At 40.5% G+C, this 21,945-nt stretch overlaps 2 protein-coding genes across 4 annotated transcripts; one reads left to right on the plus strand and one right to left on the minus strand.

The window, feature by feature from the left end:
* The first annotated feature begins 1,393 nt into the window (after window positions 1-1,393).
* On the plus strand, window positions 1,394-6,011 carry LOC103416307 (crossover junction endonuclease EME1B-like). 2 transcript variants are annotated; one of them, XM_029095167.2, is made up of 12 exons: window positions 1,394-1,814; window positions 2,053-2,208; window positions 2,351-2,436; window positions 2,916-3,092; window positions 3,166-3,319; window positions 3,410-3,519; window positions 3,769-3,944; window positions 4,216-4,279; window positions 4,405-4,523; window positions 4,818-4,907; window positions 5,213-5,327; window positions 5,669-6,011. In XM_029095167.2, the coding sequence occupies exons 1-12, from the start codon at window positions 1,514-1,516 to the stop codon at window positions 5,846-5,848; spliced, it is 1,728 nt and encodes a 575-aa protein (XP_028951000.1). In that variant the 5' UTR covers window positions 1,394-1,513; the 3' UTR covers window positions 5,849-6,011. The 2 variants fall into 2 exon arrangements, with proteins under 2 accessions (XP_028951000.1, XP_028951001.1); XM_029095168.2 differs by having other exon boundaries at window positions 2,366-2,436.
* Window positions 6,012-6,704: 693 nt separating this feature from the next.
* On the minus strand, window positions 6,705-20,621 carry LOC103416308 (pentatricopeptide repeat-containing protein At1g71490-like). 2 transcript variants are annotated; one of them, XM_070814779.1, is made up of 4 exons: window positions 20,331-20,617; window positions 7,460-10,019; window positions 7,024-7,106; window positions 6,705-6,896 (listed from the first exon to the last, which is right to left on the minus strand). In XM_070814779.1, the coding sequence occupies exon 2, from the start codon at window positions 9,848-9,850 to the stop codon at window positions 7,670-7,672; it is 2,181 nt and encodes a 726-aa protein (XP_070670880.1). In that variant the 5' UTR covers window positions 9,851-10,019; window positions 20,331-20,617; the 3' UTR covers window positions 6,705-6,896; window positions 7,024-7,106; window positions 7,460-7,669. The 2 variants fall into 2 exon arrangements, with proteins under 2 accessions (XP_070670880.1, XP_028950351.2); XM_029094518.2 differs by having other exon boundaries at window positions 7,024-10,019; window positions 20,331-20,621.
* Window positions 20,622-21,945: the final 1,324 nt, after the last annotated feature.

Genomic DNA, 21,945 nt, shown 5'->3' on the forward strand with positions numbered 1-21,945 from the left:
CTTTAGTGCCGAAGAGGGCCCAAGCAACATGCCCGACACGAATCGCTGGCCCGAGAGCCCGAGGTGGAGATGATGCAAGGCTGACGTCAACCACGATTTAAAATATGGATCACTAGACCCCTCGAGGGAGAACACCAGAATATTTGGCATGGATTCATCCAGATTTCAATCTCGACTTAAAACTCTATTAAAACTGTAATTTAAGCACAAAAATGATGCTAAAATGAAAAGGAACAAGATTCGACCACTGTGAGTAACAACCGTGGTCGAGATTGGCCGGGTTTGGTCATGAAGCTTGCCGAATTTTCTCGCTGGATTTTGGAAAAAATGAAACATAAAGCATGCACAACGAAAAGAACAAAATTTAACCGTTAAGTCTTTACTCGGAATCACAACACCAACAAGAAAATCCCAAATATTCAAAGGAACAAGGAAATCTCACCTGAAACTACAATTATGTTAATCTCGATAAATTATCTGATGTCAACAAGGACGCTTTCAGGAGATGATGGCAGGCTTGGTAGCCCCCAAACTCCTAGCTGGGTTGATGCCATTTTCGGTGATGGGGATGGGATGGTGACCATTTTCGGTGATGGGTTGATGCCATTTTAGGTTACGGAGTCAAAATTTGATCAGAACCCATCAAAATTCACCACCAATTAATCAAAAAAACCAAATCAAACCCCAATAAAAACAATCAAATTCACAAAGAAAAAAAAAACATGAACAGATGATGGAAAAGGGTGGAATGGGTGCGGGTGAGGCATAATAGAAGACACGATGGAATATAGAGGAATCTGTGTTCTTCATTTAATTAATTTAAATTATATTCTTAAAATAAATATTAGTTGTCATTATAAAAGATGATGTCAAGTTGTCAACCTAGGTGTCATATATTGATAAGTGGAGCTCCAAATCAGCAAGTGTACCCGTCACTTAGAAAAATTTCTCTAAATAAATAAGTTCCAATGTGAAGAAATGGTAGGGAATTATTGTGATGCTCTTGGTGTTTTATTTGAAATTACAAATATAATTATTTTGTATTATTTTATAAAATAAAAAATACTAATATTTTATTACCTATTGTCAGGGCTATTTAGTTTTAGGGGTAGAGATGCAAAAGACAGTTACCATTTATTAAGGATAGTTACCGTTCATTAGGTGAATTTAATAGTGAATAGCCCTATGTGGCATTTGCAACGCTGGAGTTGCTCTCATGTCAATCTTTCTATTTTAGCCAAAAATATTTATGATGTTTCAAAAATGACCACCAATTTCCAAAACGCGCCCACACACACCCTTTTTGAGCCTTTGAAATTAGAGATTTTTTTAGTGTGCATAGAACACGAAGCGATACATAACATGTAATTATACAATTAAAAAACCGGGAACAATGGGAAGACAGAACTGCCGCTTAAATATTTGAAACGCATATTGCCTTTTGTTGATCACTCACAGGAGTCAAAGAGTGCAGTGTCGTCGTTCTACTCTTCCCTCCCACTCCCAGTCGCAAATGTCGGAGCCTCAGCAGCCAATAGTCCTCTCCGACGAAGAAGAAGAAGACCGAAATGTGCTCTCGTCAACCCCTCCTCCATTTCAATCATTCCACCACTCTAAGAGACGCCGAACCGAACTCAATCCATACCCGAACCCGAATCCTCCTCCTCCTCCTACTGTTCTCGTCCTCGACGACGACGACGACGACGGTCCCACCTCCTCCCGCTACTTGGTCCTCGATGAGTCTCCATGCACAAAAGCACCTTCGGACTTCCAAACCCAAACTAGGGTTTCACATTCCCAACACAAGTTCTCCGGTTGGCTGTTTGATTTCTGTTTTTGTTTCACTCTTTTTGCTTCAACTACGGTTTCCGTAACCCTGATTGTGAAATTGCTTATTACTTGCCATGTTCATTTTATTCGAAAATTACGTGTTTATGCATTCTCTGCTATGCTTTGGTTGGTTTGAATTATATTATGATTTTGTAGAATTGCATTTTTTTGGCTAAACTTGGTTAAATTTGGTCATAGAGGCGTTGTTTTCTTTTCATTCAGGCGCCGATGGATTGGTATGCTTGGAATCTGATGACGAGTGTGAAAGTGGTTGTGGAAGGGGAAAGGAGGAGGAGAATGAATCAGCTGGTGGTGGTTCTGGTGTGCTGAAGGACTTAGGTTGGATATCCAGATTTGACGAGTCCCCATGTTCTTTTGGTATGTGAAGGGTTGTATCTGTTAGACCTGTGGTTATGGTTGGGTGTTCACTTTTGTTTATCAGTTTTGAATTCAAAAATGTTAATTAAAATGACTCATAACTCCATGCAATATGTTTTCGCTCCTAATATGGACCCTTCAGACACATGTTTATCAGGACGTGATGATCTACAACATGTTTCTGGGAGTTCTTCACAACCTACTGCTTTTCAAGAAGATATTGGTCAGGTAATTTTTTTTTTCTGATGCTAGATGGCTATGGAGTAAGCAACACCTCAGGCTGCCATTTCTTATAACAGTATGATAGTTTAGAAACGTGATTCCTATCAAAGTTTGTATATTAGGCACGGCATTTTTCAGGATGTTTGAGGCATAGTGCTAGGAGTAACGCCTGGTAAAAACTTGAAACGTGACTGATGAATTCCAGTTTTATGATTTGGATTTCAAAATGAGCTGATGAAGATGTCCAGGTAGGACTGGTGAAAATTCGTTAAAAGAGTAAAGATTGAAATGGCAGTTACTAAGGGAAAAGTTCTCTGTACTTCAGTATTTCAACAAATATATAACCTCATGAGAACAAATTTCATGTTCACATTTGTAGTCTAATGGCAGCACCATTATTTTAATTTTCTCATTGAATAAAAGTGTGCTGTTCAAATCATGAAATTTGGTATTTATTCTGAAGTTTAATGCCATGATGTGATCAGGTATTTGGTTATCCTGGCAAAGAAAATATAATGGATCAGACGAGAAACATTGTGAAACAGAGGAGAAAAACTAAAGCTATTTCTAAAAACGAAAACATTACACAAGCAATGGACAAAAAGAAGATGGCGAAAGAGGAAAGGATACGCCAAAGGGAAGAAAAGAATAAAAAAGAGCATGTAAGTTGCTCTTTTTGATCTGTTCCTAATTATTTTTAACAGAAACAAGATGACTGATACATGTGAAAAACAGGAAGAGAAGCTGCAAAGAACATATCTGAAAGCTGAAGCAGCAAAAATGAAAAAACTTGAGAAAGAAAAGCAAAAGTGGGAAAAAGGAAAGTTTGCTCTAAAATCCATTGTGGCTGAGATTGATACGAAAGTATTGGAATTGGGGTCAGTTGGAGGTGTGGTCTTAATATTATTCTCCTTCTGTGTATGTATCTCGCATTATTTCATATATTGTAGCCGAGAAGTTGTTTGAATTTTTATGGTAGGAAGTCTGCTTACAAAGATTTCTGAAAGAGGGCTAACATACCGCATAACATCAAATCCAATTGAAAGATCAATTATCTGGACCATGACTGTTCCAGAACATATTTCACAGGTAATAAGTTTTCGGAATTGAAGAATAAGTCATGACGTTAAAGGTTTATTGTGGGTGTGAATTGTGTGTGACTGGAGACTCGTTAGTAAAAGATCATGATAGGTGCATCTTCTTGGGTTGTATGCATAGCCAGATTAAACTAAATTTTTAAGGATTTCATGAATGTCGGCCTCACTTGATTTACTTTACGTCTTTGATGCATGCCTGGTGTAACCACTAACATATGCTAACCTCAATAACTGATTGCAGACTTCTCCTGAAGGAACAGAGGTTAAATACATATTGCTGGTGTACGAAGCTGAAGAATTTTGTAACCTTGTCATCAATGAATCTCTTTTGGACCAAGTTTTAAGTGTTCGAAGTCGTTATCCAACTTATACAGTGTGTTATCTAACAAATAGGTTGATGGCTTATATTGATAAAAGGTAAGAAATTGATGAAGATCAGGGTATCCTTGTGATGAAAAAAATAACCCTGCCATTGGACTCTATGAAATTGCAATAATTATGTATTGTGTGTTGAAGTTTTCCTTGCTAGAGTATCAGTTTTACCTTTTTAATTTTTGCTTTTGGCTTTTTCAAATTTACGGCTGGTGGTGAACCTGGAAACTACATTCTCTATTTTCCTCTCAACTATAAAAAAGCAGCTATTTGTTCGGGTTGTGCATACTCATCGTTGAATTGTTTACAATTTTAGGGAACAAGAAGTGTACAAGAACCCAACAAATCATAATGGCTGGAGACGCCCACCTGTTGAGGAGGTTGAACCATGAACACAAAATTCTTAGGATCGAGACGCGTTAATGCTTTATGGTGGTTCATACATGTCTTGCAGAACAGCAGTTCTTGGTTTTTTATTATCTTAACTTCTCTTTTTTTATACCAGGTGCTGGCAAAATTGACCACTAATTTTATTAAAGTTCATTCCAGGCTGTGCATAGATGAGGCTGAACTTGCTGAACATATTGTTGGTTTAACATGCAACTTGTCATCCTGCCAATTTAGGTATTTCACATGGCGTCACTCAGTTTTTTATCTATTTATTCTTCTTTCTACAGCTAGCTTAAGAAACCAAAATTAATCAAGACACGAGAGCTTCCCAATTTAGTACTATCGGATGCATATATGTTCATAAAAACAGGAGATAGAACCCCAATGCGCTGCCCAAACTAGACCTTCTCTCACACCGCATTCAGTTCCAACCCCCTAACCATCGAAGTAGATGGACCTTCTATCTATCTACATTTTTAATGTTAATTGGTCGATATTCTAATTCTACCTTTTGCTCTAAAAATGCAGAAAGAAGTTAACCAGACTGGATGTAAATGCTAATGAATCTCTTACCATTAAGGACTGCGTTGACAGGGATTTAATCAGAAAGAGCTCATGGTGAGTTGTTTGATGTCAACAGACAACATACAAAAGTAATGCAGAATGTTTAGGCAGCACATATTCTTATCATCTCCTGTGGCTTTTACGACAATGGTTCTACTTGATATTTCATTTGATGCACTTTCTTGTTTCTGGGGTCAAATGATTAGGAGGATGAGTTCTAAACTGATGATGCAGTGCAATATTTGTAGATACTAGAAAAAGATGTTGAACAACTGTATAAATGAAAATGATTTGTCTGATTTTAATTTTATAACTCTATCATTTATCTAAGAGCATTTTATTTTGTACCTGATATTTAGGTTAAAAGCTTTGGTAGCCATCCCGAAGGTACAGCCGCGATTTGCAATTGCTATATGGAAGAAGTACCCTACCATGAAACTTCTTTTGAGTGTCTACATGGACCCAGATATACCGGTAAGTATAAGATGCTGCAACCTGTCATGAAATATAAAAGAACGTGTGTTGATTGAATTCGACATAGGTTCACTATCCTCTTGTTTACCGAGCAGATTTGAGCTGTTTCGGGAAGTTTTAGTTGCTATTGGATGGGTTTTCTTTGTGCAATGCAGATGAAAAAATCTCTCTAGTTAATGTGTGATATATTTTCTTAAGTAACAGAAGGCGTAATTCGCTAAGCCTACATTCAGCAGCATGCACATTGCTGTGTTGAAGGCGGAATTCAACATGTTTCTGTATATTCTATTTGCTTTCGTTTTTGCTCCGTTTTTCTTGGCTGCTAAGTATCGAAATGTCAGGTTCACGAAAAGGAATTTCTGCTCAAGGACTTGATAACGGAGGGTTTGCTCGGCGAAGACAGAAGATTGGGTGAGGTTTGTTCCATGAGAGTGTACAGAGTACTTATGGCACACAGTGGATCCATTAAAACTGATGATGTTGAGGACGGTGCTGATTTGTTTAGGCGTCAATTGACTTGAAAAACTTCTCTCCAGATTTGTGTACTACTTTTTTATCCTCCGGCCTCCGCCATGCCCATGATAATCCGGCCGCCGTGATTCATTTTTGGTAAATGTTATATTTAGGGCCTTAAGTAGCAGTTCTTTTTAGTATAATTAAGTAAAAAGTTTCCTTAAGTTTTGCAGTTTTTTCGATTTGGCCCTTAACGTCTAAAAAGGGAGAGATTTGTGCTGCACGCGCCACGGTGATATTCCATGGCAGTAGTACAAGGACGCGTTAAACCCTATTGCAAGTAGGCCTAGCATTTTGGACCCAACCCGTTAACCCGACCCAACTCAACTCGTTAATATTTATATTTGGATGGATGCTTAACGGGTCGGGTCGCTAACGGGTGAACCCGTTAACAACCCGTTAAATAACGGATCACTTTGGGTCAACCCGTTAAACCCATTAGGACTTGTTAACACCCGTTAGTTGAGGATATTTTAGTAATTTTAGTAAAGTCTTAATAACAAAAAATAAACTTTATGCAAAAAAAATAAAATAATTGTTAACGGGTGAAACAGGTGATCCGTTAGCTTAACGGGTCAGGTTCGGGTGACCCGTTAGCTTAACGGGTCGGATTCGGGTGATCTGCTAGCTTAACGGGTCGGGTTCAGATGATCCGTTAACTTAACGGGTTGGGTTGAACTCGACCCAAACTCAATAAATCCGACCCGTTTACAGGTCTAATTGCAAGTGTCACGTGCTGTAGCCAAAAGATACAAGAGCACAAGAAGGTCCAAAATCTTGTTACAGTACAAACTAATGCAAGAACCGAATTGCGTACTTATGAAAGGTATATCAAGAACCAGTTACTAAAGCTAGACATCAATCTCATCCAAAGAAACCTTAACATAGCTAAATTCAAAACAATTCTCATACACAAACAAGAACAGTTAATCCCATCCTCCGAATCAACCACTAGAGATCCACAACATTCGCAAGTAAACGTACAAGGCACAAAAATCCAGCGGAGACTGGGACTGGGGAGAGTCGAGGATCGAGACAATGCCCTAGAAACCAGCTCTGGCAATATTCACGCAAAATATAATTACTTTCACAGGAGAAAAGACTAGAAGAAGAATGGAAAACACCTCTATGAAATTAAACCCAAACCCAGCGGGAGACTGGGACTTGGAGTAAGGGAACATACCTGTGAAGTTGCTCTCACCACCAGGTGCATGTAACAGGAAAATAACGCCAGCAGTTTCCCTTTGACACAAAAGTAACCGATCCCTATAAATAAACAGAAGTGTTGAATGCCGCTAATACTGAGTTTTGAGAAGTCAATAGATGCCATTAGAAAACCGAAAAACATGATATCGTAGTTTGCATTAGAAAAACTCTACTAAAATAAGTAAAAACCATATTCTAGGAAAATTACTATTGCTGTCTCTGTACTCAGAAAAGAAATAATGTTGTCAGTTCACAAAGGTGCAACTTCTCTATAAAGAAGTTTCGGCAAATAGCCACTAGCAGGACTGGAATTAGCAAAATTATGTCAAATCAGTCATATGCACACTACAAAACTGAAATGTCAAAGCACAGAAAGAAGATAAAATCTGAAAACAATTCCGCCCGGCATCAACCTTTAGATGTGAATCATGTGATGAGTTCAAGTGGGACAACTCAAGCATTCTTCATGAGACTCTATCCTGCACCATATTAGCAGAATATTTTCACTTCAAAATTGGTAAAAACCCCTGGATCTGCAAGTGTCTCTCAAGATTACAGAATTGAAATCAATTCACATGACATTGTGTTAGCAATCCCTTTCATATAATCAGCTTCCTTCTATTCTAATCCTCAAAAACATCATAACCTGAACTTATATCCCCATTGACAACAGAATCAGTATCTTTCATTAACTCTGTTAAGCCATCCAACAAAAGGTAAATTTCATCTCTCAGCCGATTTGTGTCCCCCACCAAAAAGGGTGAAAATCCATCGCCCACATCAACCCAAGCACAGCCAGGATCCTTCCTCACACCCAAGTCCCTCATGAAAGTCCTCACTCTCGCTAGGTTGTTCCAACAACCAGCAGCAGCATACATGTTAGCAATTAACACATAGTAACCAGAATTTTCCGGTCTCATTTCTAACAGCTTCCCGGCTGCCCATTCCCCTATCTCCATATTTCCATGGATCCGACATGCTCCAATAAGTGTAGCCCACATAGCAGAAGTTGGCTTGTAAGGCATCCTTGTGATAATCTCCTTTGCTTTGTTTAGTAGACCGGCCCTCCCAAAGAGATCAACCATGCAGGCATAGTGCTCCAAATTGGGAGTTATACCGTATACACTCAGCATCTTTTCAAATAGCATTTGGCCTTGGATTACTAGACCGGAATGGCTACAAGCTGATAAAATTGAAACCATAGTTACATGATCTGGTTTTATGTGTAACAAGTTCATCTCTTCGAATAACTTCAGTGCAGCTTTTCCTTCACCCTGGACTCCATATCCTGCAATCATGGAAGTATAAGTTACTTCATCCCTCTTCGACATTGAATCAAATACTCTTTTCGCCTGTAAAACCTTGCCCGATCTGGCATACATGTCCACAAGGGCATTCCGTAGCAATAAACAATCATCAAACACTACACGTTTTGTAATGTAGCAGTGGAACTCCTTCCCATGTTGAAGGTTTGCTACCCGAGCACAGAGAGGAAGGATGCTGGCAATAGTAACATAGTTAGGTTCAATTCCTGAACACAACATCTCCCTAAATAAGAATGAAGCTTCCTCAGCTCGATCCATGTGAGAATAACCAGAAAGCATGGAGTTCCAAGTAATTATACTCCTATCTTCTATCAATTCAAACAAAGTATAGGCTTTCCTAAGGTCTTTGCACCTAGAATACAATGTAATCAATGCATTATTAACATTATCATACCCATCACAACCACTACGAATCGCAAAACCATGAATTTCCTTCCCTAATTTAATGGCTCCATTGTGGGAACAAGCACTCAAACCAATCGTCAATGCTACTGAGTCCAATAAAATACCACAACTTATCATTTGAGAAAGCAACTCAAGAGCGCCCCTGAAATTACCTGTCCTCAAGCACCCACCAGCAATTGTATTCCAAAGTAAGATATTAACTCCAATACCCTCCATCTGCATGTTTCCAAACAACTCGAATGCATCCGTCCACATGCCCTTGGAGGCATAACCAGAGATCATTGCATTCCAAGAAATTGCATCCCTTGTGGGCATTTTGTCGAATAAGTGACGAGCAATGTTGAGAAGCCCAAATTTCCCATACATGGAGACCAATGAATTATGCACAAATAAATTCCACTCTTGACAATGAGCATCAATGGACTTATGTACCTCCCTGCCAAAACTTATATCCAATTTTTCACCACAAGCCTTGAGAACAGATGGGTAAGTGAAACAATCTGGCCTAATCCCCTTGTTGACCATTTGTTTATATGTAGAGAGAGCCTCATCCACAAGTTCATTTTTAACATATGAAGAGATGAGCACATTCCAAGGTAGAGGATGCAATATATTTGAATTCTCAATAATGATACGAGCCTCAGCATGGAGATTAAAGCTTGAGTAAAATGTAACCAGCTTGGGAACCAAAATGGGGTGTCGTTCAGACCCCAATCTGACAATATGTGCATGAAGCTGTTCACCCTGCGGTAATGTTTTATGGTTGGCGCAAGATAAGATAACAGAAGAGATGGAATGTAAGATAAGGTCACAAGTAGGAGAAGAGGTGTAGAGCTGGACAAGAGAGACAGTTTTGAATGCTTTTGATAAATTTCCTTGGCTTGCATAATTCTTGATGGATGTAAGAAGAGAATCTATCATAGAATCATCAACAGCTGAACCTGTTTCCGAAATACATAAAGCAGATGAGTTCCCAAATTGTTTCGTTCCTTCCTTCCAGCTTTTAGGTATGAATTTTTGGATTTGAGATATAGAAAGGCCTCTTGGGATGAAACGAGAATAAGATGGTGGCATACACTATAAGGTATCTTCTGCACATAATAACATGGTAAGCAAGAACTGATCGCATGACTTTGCCCGAATTTGCAGCAGGTGTCTCAAGAAAACTGGCTAATAGGAGATCCACTTTTGATTATTAAGATCAGGGACAACTAATCAGATTAAAAAGAAAACCATATCTCTCCTGAAAAATAATTAGAGAAAGTGTTAGAAAGGGCATATTTTATACGAGGCTTTTTAGCCAAAATGGTCCCTGAGATTGTCATAACTACTCATTTTAGTCCCTCAGATTTAAAATCAATTGAAGTGCTCCATGAGATTGTCCACCATCAATCATTTTGGTCATTCTGTGAAAAATCTTCATTAAATTTAAGAAATCACCAGTTCAAGTGGAGGGGTTGATATGATAAAAATACCCTCAATTTAACGGAGATTTTCACGGAAGGACCAAAATGATTGACAGCGGACAATCTCAGGGACCACTTCAGTCAATTGTAAATCTCAGGGATGAAAGTGAGGAGTTGTGCCAATCTCAGAAACCATTTTGGCTAAAAGGCCTTTATACAATCATGAAATGTGAGACCGGTCACCATATGTATACATCTTAAATGGTTCGTATACAATAACTTGAAAGTAGGGTGTGTTTAAATTTATGCGTGTGCTTGTGTGTGTGCATGAGGGAGTGCCTCAAACTACGACCAAATTGATCAGTAAAAGTAAATGACAAGACAACACATAACAGGTTTTGGTTAAATACTTTGCAAAACAAAAAGTACCATGGCAAGTTACACAGTTCTGATGTGGCCACTGGCACAGTAACATATTCTGAATTTTTAGGAACGCACAAGTAGAGTCCTATTCCTTCACAGCGCCCAGCTGCTTTTCTACTTTTCCACTTTTCCACACCCATTGGCACAACAACCATTTTCTTTAATCTTTTATAGGCTTAGGGAGTAGAATTTATGGTTGATTACTTTAGGATGTAATCACCGTTTAAAAGCTTAGGGTATAGGGCTTAGCTCTTAACTAGGAATCTAGAATCTGTACTAATCTCTTGTAACAAAAAAAAGGTCTCTGAAAGAGAAAGTAATTCATTGAATTGAACCAACAAATTTGGCAATTGTGGTCCTATTTAAGTTTTCCTTCTTTTCAAGAAGGAAAATTTGCATTGTTTCCCTTCAATCTGTATTTAAAATCAGTGTGATGCCGAAGGTCGGTGTGATGCTGGAATTTATCAAAATACTCTATTGCAGTGATTCCAATACCCTTTTGGTGTGATACCAAAGGCCGGGCTGAGTCCGGATATCTACCCCGTTCGTATTTATTCCTATTATCCTGCATCACGTATTCCTGTAAGGAACCAGAAACTAAGACTACCCATTAAATCCTATAAAAGTTTCAGTCCTTCTAAAAAGAGAATCTACTATGAGTACATTTATTATCTAGCATTATAACTTAATTATTTCAAGCATTTTTTTTTTTTTTTTTTGTAATTTTATTTTAAGCAACTCCGCCTATGTCTTACATGGCCGGTCCCAAGCCCGGATAAAGGAGGAGGGGGAGGGCGTCAGGTAGTCGACAGCCGGCACTCCATGATCACGTCGAATCCTTATGAAAATGAATCCAGAACAAAATCGCGCTAAAGCTAGGGCGTCACCCGTAAGTGGCGCGCTGTGTGGCCCGAGCACAGTGATAAGTGAGCAAGGGTCGCTGTATCTCCATCGGCACCCGGATGCAGTGTTAAATGAGCAAGGGGGCCATAGAAACTTCTTTTCGAACGACTCCACTCAAAGTTGTTTGGGAGCATATGCTCCTATCAACTTTACCCGGGACACACAAAAGAAGTACTTTGATCCTATTAGACGGGGGAGGGTGAAGAAGCTAGGACAGAAGGGTAGAGTTCAAGAGAGCAAAATGCGTTTAGGAACGTGGAATATAGGAACCTTAACGGGAAAATCTATGGAAGTAGTGGAAGTTATGGTGAGGAGAAGGATAAATATTATGTGCCTACAAGAAACTAAGTGGGTTGGTAGTAAGGCAAAGGATCTAGAAAACTCAGGGTTTAAACTTTGGTATTCGGGCACAAATAGAACGAGAAACGGTGTTGGCACCATCGTGGACAAGACCTTGGTACAAGATGTTGTAGATGTCAAGAGGGTAGGAGATAGAATCATGGCAATCAAGATTGTAATAGGACAAGAACTTATCAATGTGATTAGTGCGTACGCACCTCAAGTAGGGTTGGATACGAGTTCGAAGGAGAAATTTTGGGAAGATCTTGGAGACTTGGTGCAAGGAATTGCTCAGACGGAGAAGTTATTTATAGGAGGAGATTTAAATGGACACGTGGGCAGGGAGACAGGCAACTATGGAGGTTTTCATGGTGGCCATGGTTTTGGGGAGAGAAACGAGGATGGGGAAGCTATCTTGGATTTTGCAATGGCATATGATCTCTTCTTAGCCAACACCTTCTTTAAGAAGAGAGAAGAACATGTGATCACCTACAAGAGTGGGTCGTCAAAAACACAAATAGATTTTCTTCTAATGAGGAAAGGGGATCGTATAACTTGTAAGGATTGCAAAGTTATACCAGGAGAGAGCGTGGCTAATCAACATCGCTTGTTGGTGATGGATGTACATATCAAAAGAGTAAGACAAAAGAACAAGACTTGGAAGTGCCCAAAGACTAGATGGTGGAATCTAAAAGAAGAAAAACAAGCCATTTTCAAAGAGAAGGTAATCACCCAATGTGTGTGGGATAGAGAGGGGGAAGCTAGCCAAATGTGGGATTCCATGGCTAGTTGTATCCGAAAAGTAGCAAAAGAGGTATTAGGAGAGTCCAAGGGCTTTGCCCCACACCAAAAGGAATCTTGGTGGTGGAATGAGGAGGTACAAACGAAGGTGAAGGCTAAGAAGGAATGTTGTAAAGCCTTATACAAGGAGAGGACCGATGAAAATGGTGAAAGGTATAGAAAAGCGAAGCAAGAGGCGAAGAAAGCTGTCAGAGAAGCTAAGTTAGCGGCTTACGACGATATGTATAAACGACTAGATACCAAAGAAGGAGAGTTGGATATCTATAAACTATCTAGAGCAAGGGAAAAGAAGACAAGGGACCTAAACCAAGTGAGGTGCATCAAGGATGAGGATGGAAAGGTTCTTGCTACAGAGAACGCGGTTAAAGACAGATGGAGAGGTTATTTTCATAATCTTTTCAATGAAGGACATGAAATGAGTGCTTCTTTAGGGGAGTTGAGTAACTCAGAAGAGTGTAGAAACTACTCTTTTTATCGTCGAATCAGGAAGGAAGAAGTGGTTGTAGCTTTGAAGAAGATGAAGCATAAAAAAGCAATAGGCCCAGACGATATACCAATCGAAGTGTGGAAACTTTTGGGAGAGACAGGTATAACATGGCTCACTGACCTTTTCAATAGGATTTTGAAAACGAAGAAGATGCCAAATGAGTGGCGAACGAGCACTTTGGTGCCTATCTACAAGAATAAGGGCGACGTACAAAATTGCATGAACTATAGGGGTATTAAGCTAATGAGTCATACAATGAAGCTCTGGGAGAGAGTCATTGAGCATAGATTGAGGCAAGAGACACGGGTTTCGGACAACCAATTCGGGTTCATGCCAGGGCGCTCAACCATGGAGGCAATCTATCTCTTACGAAGATTGATGGAAAGATATAGAGATGGGAAAAAGGATTTACACATGGTCTTTATAGATTTGGAAAAAGCGTATGATAGGGTCCCAAGAGACATCCTTTGGAGGATTTTAGAGAAGAAAGGAGTACGAGTAGCATATATCCAAGCTATAAAGGATATGTATGAAGGAGCAAAGACTGCCGTAAGAACTCATGAAGGACAAACCGAAAGCTTTCCCATAACTGTAGGATTACATCAAGGCTCATCCTTAAGTCCTTACCTTTTTGCGTTGGTAATGGATGAGTTAACAGGACATATTCAAGATGATATTCCTTGGTGTATGCTTTTCGCAGACGATATAGTGTTGATAGATGAAACTCAGGAATGGGTAAATGCAAAGCTTAACCTTTGGAGAGAAGTGTTGGAATCTAAAGGTCTTCGCCTAAGCCGATCAAAGACAGAATATATGGAGTGCAAGTTCAGTGCAAATGGAGGCCAAAACGAGTTAGGGGTGAGGATCGGAGATCAAGAAATACCAAAGAGCGACCGTTTTCGTTACCTAGGATCTATCTTGCAAAAGAACGGAGAATTAGATGGAGATCTCAACCATAGAATACAAGCTGGATGGATGAAGTGGAAGAGTGCATCCGGCGTGTTGTGTGACCGCCGTATGCCACTGAAGCTCAAGGGAAAATTTTATAGGACGGCAATAAGGCCGGCGATGCTGTATGGCACAGAATGTTGGGCGGTGAAACATCAACACGTACACAAAATGGGTGTAGCGGAGATGAGGATGCTTCGTTGGATGTGTGGGCACACGAGAAAGGATAAGATTAGGAATGAGGATATCCGGGGTAAAGTAGGAGTAGCCGAAATTGAAGGAAAGATGAGAGAAAATCGGTTACGGTGGTTTGGACATGTGCAAAGAAGGCCTACTGACGCTCCGATTAGAAGATGCGACTATGGGACAGAGGTTCAGGGCCGAAGGGGTAGAGGAAGACCTAGGAAAACTTTGGAAGAGACTCTAAGAAAAGACTTAGAGTACTTGGATCTAACGAAGGACATGACACAGGATCGAGCACAATGGCGTTCTAAGATTCATATAGCCGATCCCACTCAGTGACTTGGATTTTCCAAGTCTCCAACTGAGAAGTTTTCCTCACTCGGGAAATTAAGGGAACACTACCCCAACCTACATGCTCCACTCAGAAAGCTTCAACATACAAGCTTCAACAAAAGAAAATTCAAAGAACTTAGCGAAGAAGGCTTTGGTGTATTTAACACAATACGTTGAAATGAAGGAAAGCTTATTTATTGATATCCCCGATAAGCTACAAATATGTACATATACATGAGTCAAAATAAACACACAAGAGGGAGCCTTCACAAAGGTTGCTTAGGAGAAGTCTCAGCAGTCGGTAGAGCCCCAGAAAGAGAAGGCACCGGAGGGGGATCATTTGGAGCCTCAGTACTGGACAGAACCCTAGAAGGAGGAGGCATCAGAGGTTGATCATTTGGAGCTTCATTACGCGGTACAGCCCCAGAAGACGAAGGCAATAAATGCCTTTGGAACAAACCCACAAATCTCTGATGATCAAGTAAAACCTGACCATCAGTTTCCTTCATCTGGTCAAGCTTCCTCTTCATGTTTGTAGCATAGTCATGTGCGAGCCGGTGCAACTGTTTATTCTCATGCTTGAGCCCTCTAATCTCCTGTTTGAGACTCATCACTTCAGCCGCCAATGATTCAACTTGGCGGGTTCGAGCAAATAGGCGTTGGGCCATATTAGACACAGAACCTGCACACTGAACACTGAGAGCCAGCGAATCCTTAACAGCTAACTCATCAGACCGTTTGGAAAGTAGTCTGTTATCTTTGGGAGTGAGAAGGTTCCTAGCCACCACCGCAGCGGTCATATCATTCTTCATCACGGAATCCCCAACGGTAAGAGGACCAGTAGGGGAGACGAAGGATGGGCGCCATATGTTGTCTGGAGAAGGCGGGGCTGCCTCTTCAACAAGGTTCAAGTCAAAACGACGGTCGGAGGGGCCAGACATTTTCAAAGGTGTTGAAGAGAGAAGAGGTCGGACAAATCAAGATCTTAGAAGTGCAAGAATGAAGCTTCTACTGGTGGAGATTCAAGTGTGCTTTGGAACTTAATGCCAGCCCCTATAAAAATCTGCACTCGACGGAGCTTCAGAAATCGAAGAGGCGCCTGCTCAGAAATCGAAGAGGCGTTTGCTTTCTCAAAAGCTGAGCTGCTTAGAGATCACGAGGGTTGATCTCAGAAATCGAAGAGGCGTTTGCTTTCTCAAAAGTTGGGTTGCTCAAAGACCACGAAGGCCGATCTCAGAAATCGAAGAGGCGCTCGCTTTCTCAAAAGCTGGGCTCCCCAGAGATCACGAGGGCCGATCTCAAAAATCGAAGAGGCACCTACTTTTCCAGCCTTGTCAGCACCTGTCACACGCACACTCAGCTTTGCGGAAATTATGGGCATTCTGTCGAAGACTTCTGGGGAAGTAGAAAACACATGAATCTTACTGTTCAATCACCCACTTCCCACACGCAACAATAGTTCATGGGTACCACAGATAACTTTGCCAAAGTTCTCTGCCAAGGTTGAGCACGTGAAGCTTGCAGCTCCCACTACATCGCTCTGACCAAGAAGGGTAAAAGAATAGCAAAGAAACAGCACTAACAAAGTTTAGACCCATAAATTTTGAAGGTCTAGCTACCATATTATTACCCACAAGGGTAAAGGAACAGTATCACTGCTGGATAATTGGAAAGTCCCTGTGTGTCAATCTCTGTGCTTCGTGGCAAGGTAGACTAGCAAACATGCCCAACCTTTACCCACATTCGAGAAAACACTCCCAATAAGATTGCTTGCTCCAAAATCGAAGAGGCACCGTCCTCCGAATCTCGAGAGCCAGACTCCCAACATGACTACTTTATTAAAAATCGAAGAGAGGGTAAAGGAACAGTACCATTGCTGGATAATTGGAAAGTCCCTGTGTGTCAACCTCTGTGCTTCGTGGCAAGGTAGACTAGCAAACATACCCAACCTTTACTCACATTCGAGAAAACACTCCCAACAAGATTGCTTGCTCCAAAATCGAAGAGGCACCGCCTTCCGAATCTCGAGAGCCAGACTCCCAACATGATTACTTTCTCAAAAATCGAAGAGACACTGCTCCCCGAATCTTCGAGAGCCAGACCCCCAGCCTGATTGCTTTCTCAAAAATCGATGAGGCATCGTTCTCCGAATCAATCGAAGAGGCGCTCGCTTTCTCAAAAGCTGGGCTGCTCAGAGACCACGAGGGCCGATCTCAGAAATCGAAGAGGCACCTACTTTTCTAGCCTTGTCAGCACCTGTCACACGCACACTCAGCTTTGCAGAAATTATGGGCATTCTGTCGAAGATTTCTGGTGAAGTAGAAAGCACATGAATCTTACTGTTCAATTACCCACTTCCCACACGCAACAATAGCTCATGGGTACCACAGATAACTTTGCCAAAGTTCTCTGCCAAAGTTGAGCACGTGAAGCTTGCAGCTCCCACTAAATCGCTCTGACCAAGAAAGGTAAAAAATAGCAAAGAAACAGCACTAACAAAGTTTAGACACATAAATTTTGAAGGTCTAGCTACCATATTATTACCCACAAGGGTAAAGGAACAGTACCACTGCTGGATAATTGGAAAGTCCCTGTGTGTCAACCTCTCTGCTTCGTGGCAAGGTAGACTAGCAAACATGCCCAACCTTTACTCACATTCGAGAAAACATTCCCAACAAGATTGCTTGCTCCAAAATCGAAGAGGCACCGTCCTCCGAATCTCGAGAGCCAGACTCCCAACATGACTACTTTCTCAAAATCGAAGAGAGGGTAAAGGAACAGTACCATTGCTGGATAATTGGAAAGTCCCTGTGTGTCAACCTTTGTGCTTCGTGGCAAGGTAGACTAGCAAACATGCCCAACCTTTACTTACATTCGAGACAACACTCCCAACAAGATTGCTTGCTCCAAAATCGAAGAGGCACCGCCCTCTGAATCTCGAGAGCCAGACTCCCAACATGATTACTTCCTCAAAAATCGAAGAGACACTGCTCTCCGAATCTCGAGAGCCAGACCCCCAGCATGATTGCTTTCTCAAAAATCGAAGAGGCATCGTTCTCCGAATCTCGAGAGCCAGATACCACAGACCACTTTTTCAAAGTGCTCTGACAGAGTTAAAACATGTGAAACTGACAGCTCCCACTACCGTGCTATGACCAAGCAGGGTAAAGGAATAGCATTACTACTTGTTGTTAGGGAGACTCCTATATATGTCGACCTCCATCCCCAACGGACAGGCAGACCTGCAAAAATGCTCAACCCTTCATCATATCTGAGAGGGCACTCCCAACGAAGCCTTTCGAAATATTCAGCTTTCTTTCCCCCCGATAATACCTCTGCAAACAAGCTATACTAGAGCAAGAATATCTCATATCATCAGGGTTAAAAGCAAGAGTATCCCATATCATGCTTTTTCCCTGTCTTTTCCTTTGGCCTTGTTTTTACCTGTAAGACAAGGAGAAAGAGAGCAATCAGTCAGCACTTGGAATCAAGCTTCCAGCCAGGAACTGACTGCCTGGAACCCCTTACCTGATTACTTACCTGGCATTGCTCTCGAGTACTCATCTTCAACATCTTATGTTTCCAGGGAAGATTCCGCATCTGCTTGAGGAACAGATAGGGCAAGTGCGAAGGATACAAGGAAGCATGTGGAGACAAGCGTAACAGCACACGTGCCGATACATCCATTACTCTGTCAAAAGCAAAAGTATCCCATATCAGCAGGGTGGAACGTACTCTAGATTTGATGGACTTGTTTTGACCCTCAAATTCTTCAGTCGGCCTTATACTCTGGAGGAAACCAGAAAACCCTCCAGCTCAGTTCAAGAATAAGCCTGTGGAAAGTTACTTCTTCAAAAGCAAAAGTATCTCATATCATCTCTTCTCATTTTTCTTCTCTTTATCCTTCATGCTGTTGCAAGATGGGGAGAAGGTGAACAATCAGTCGGAGCTCTGATTGCTTACCTTGTCTGTCACCTCTTTCAGCAGACCCCCTAGCTCGGCGACTTGGGGGACTCCTACTACATGGTTTGTATCGCGCTTGACCAAGCCTGAAACTACAAGTAAGCTTCAAGTGAAATTGATACATTACCTTGTGCATCTCCACCAGTTAAAGATACCACCCCTGGATGGAGGAAAAGTACTTCCAGAGAAGATGCCACATCTACCTATGAGACTATTAAGGCAAGTCAAGACGACACCACACTCCGATACTTAGAAGTTTCGTGATTACGAGATCATTCTCCCACAATATTTCCTAATGTCATTTGTACTAAATCATTCACTTGTACTCACTAAAGGAGAGCTTGAACCTATGTACTTGTGTAAACCCTTCACAATTAATGAGAACTCTTCTATTCCGTGGACGTAGCCAATCTGGGTGAACCACGTACATCTTGTGTTTGCTTTCCTATCTCTATCCATTTATATACTTATCCACACTAATGACCGGAGCAATCTAGCGAAGATCACAAAAAGCGACCGTTTTCGCTACCTAGGATCTATCTTGCAAGAGAACGGAGAATTAGATGGAGATCTCAACCATAGAATACGAGCTGGATGGATGAAGTGTAAGAGCGCATCCGGCGTGTTGTGTGACCGTCGTAGGCCACTGAAGCTCAAGGGAAAATTTTATAGGACGGCAATAAGGCCAGCGATGTTGTATGGCACAGAATGTTGGGCGGTGAAGCATCAACACGTACACAAAATGGGTGTAGCGGAGATGAGGATGCTTCGTGGGATGTGTGGGCACACGAGAAAGGATAAGATTGGGAATGAGGATATCCGAGGTAAAGTAGGAGTAGCCGAAATTGTAGGAAAGATGAGAGAAAATCGGCTCCGGTGATTTGGACATGTGCAAAGAAGGCCGACTGACGCTCCGGTTCGAAGATGTGACTACGGGACAGAGGTTCAGGGCCGAAGGGGTAGAGGAAGACCTAGGAAAACTTTGGAAGAGACTCTAAGAAAAGACTTAGAGTACTTGGATCTAACGGAGGACATGACACAAAACCGAGCGCAATGGCGTTCTAGGATTCATATAGCCGACCCCACTTAGTGGGAAAAGGCTTTGTTGTTGTTGTTGTTGTTGTAATTTTATTTTAAGCGTTCTTTACAAAGTGCTACTTAACTGTTATTCTCTGCTGGAAAGGATTATCTCGCCAGTTCACAAAGTGGAAAGAAGGTTGATTTCTATTTAATAAAATGCACAATTAGGGCACAGCTACAGAGTTGCAGATTTGATAAATCATTTCCACGGGACATTAATTTGCACGTAAAACGTGAGAACTTAGAAATAAAATCTGTTTCTCACTGCTGAAGTTTGGTTATTTTAAATCAAGTAGGTTTTGTTTTGTTCTTTATAATCCAAAGGGGAAAGAGAAAGAGACGACGAAACAATCCAAACCTCCTACTGTTGTACTTTCAAGTATCAAAAGATGAGGATGCTAGACAGCTACCAACCCAAAAACAAGCAGCATCCTACAATAATCACCTTAAAAACAAATCCGTAAATTCAAAGTAAGAAATCAAACAAACAATTAAACAAATAAACCACATACAAAAGCATATTGATTTCAATTAATACTAGTAATCACAACAAAATCGAAAATTTATTTGCAAGTTTCCAAAATTAACAATCCAAGTATTTTCAATTATTCTTTTTCTCTTTCCAGGAAACAAAACAGTTAAATATTAACGAAAACCATAAATACAATACAATAGGAACGAACAATACCTAGAGCAAGACGGAGAAGATGAAACCGTGGCGGCGGTGGCGGTGGAGATTAGGAAGCACAGTCTGAAAATGCAACATGAAGAATCTGGAGGGGCGGAGCGCAGAGAAAAGAGAGGCTGAGGCCGACTGAAGATGGCAACCCAGCAGACCCAACAACTCGCAGAATTCAGCTATCGCGCGGGTGGGATTCGCTGGACAATTGAGGCTTTATACGTTGCAGGACGGCGGGGACTGTGAAGTGGGACAAGAGTTTGGGTTTTATTGAGGTTTAAAGCCGGTCGTTGCCTACTCATCCAACAGTCAAAAGGGATGAGATTTAAGGTGGGCACGGTGCATTCGGTCCGGTTTCACTCTCAAACCACAAACGAAAACAATTGTTATTAACACTTCAAAAATCTTATTCTATATTCTAAATTGTTTATATTAGGAAAAAAAAATGCATTTGTAAGGAGTGTAGAATAAAATTTTTGAAGTACCAATAACACTTCCCATTCTAAAATATATAAACTAAAAAAATAGACGGGTTGTGTATTTAATATGCAACATTCGCCTTTATCATACTCAATGTACTCTGATAATAGTTTAATACAAATCAAACTCATCGATTCTTATATATAGACATCACACTTACTTAAGCCATCGTAAAATACTTAACATTAAGATTATATGAATCAGACAACCAGTCAAATAGTTCTCATTCATATATATATATATATATATATATATATAGAGAAAATCAAACTCACCATAACAAATATTGAAAGCCTAATGGTTTATTCAAAGTTCATTTTGTTTCAACAATAAAAAATGCAAGTGAACATGAAAGCTTGAAGATTATCATGGGTAGGGTAATAAATCTACAAAAAAAAATTTAATTTTATGTTAAACAATATAAAACTATTACTAAAGGACTATAAATACACACACATCTCTTTACCTTTCAAATACTCCTCTCAACTTTCAGCTGCTATATGAAATGAATTGAAGAATATCAACAGACATAAATTAACAGGTATGCATGGGAGGTAAAAAGAGGGGTGTGGTAACACCATCCTAAATACATTATAAACACGTAATCAACGGGAAAATAAAGCTACAAAGACACTACATAAAAAGACAAATTAAACTACAATTATTATCTGACAGTCAAATATAATTCTTGTAAATATACATATTTAATATAATTATTATTTAACCAATAAGATAATGATTTTATTAAATACACGTTAGTATTCAAAAACTCATTTGAAAGTCTTTCCAAATAGATTCATATGTATGGGCTTGTGCAATGTTCTCATTTTATTTAGTTAGGTCATCTCTAACCGAAGGGTTCAGATGGGCAGAAGGCCGAAAATAGCCCTAAAACCCTCCCCAAATGAGGGTTAGGCCAGAGGGCTCGTGGGCCCCACAAAATCTAAAAGGGCCAAAGGGCCAGAGGGCTCGCCCAATCCAACCCTCAGCTGGGCCATAAATTTTAGCATTCCTGTTGGATATAACCAACAGGAATTCTAGGCCAAATTTCAAATGCAACGGCTAGCTGATGTCAGCTAGCCGTTATTTTTGAATTTTTTTTGCAGTTTAAAAAAAAAAAAAAGTTTACACAATTTTTTTCCTA

Source organism: Malus domestica, chromosome 15, assembly GCF_042453785.1.
Source record: "Malus domestica chromosome 15, GDT2T_hap1".
In the NCBI taxonomy this organism is placed as follows: domain Eukaryota; kingdom Viridiplantae; phylum Streptophyta; class Magnoliopsida; order Rosales; family Rosaceae; genus Malus; species Malus domestica.

Coding starts and splice junctions, on each gene's coding strand:
- LOC103416307 (XM_029095167.2), top strand. CDS start 1,514: ATGTCGGAGCCTCAGCAGCCAATAGTCCTCTCCGACGAAGAAGAAGAA. Junction 3,320..3,409: donor GGAATTGGGGTCAGTTGGAG/GTGTGGTCTTAA, acceptor TTTTTATGGTAG/GAAGTCTGCTTACAAAGATT. Junction 3,520..3,768: donor TTCCAGAACATATTTCACAG/GTAATAAGTTTT, acceptor AACTGATTGCAG/ACTTCTCCTGAAGGAACAGA.
- LOC103416308 (XM_029094518.2), bottom strand. CDS start 9,850: ATGCCACCATCTTATTCTCGTTTCATCCCAAGAGGCCTTTCTATATCT.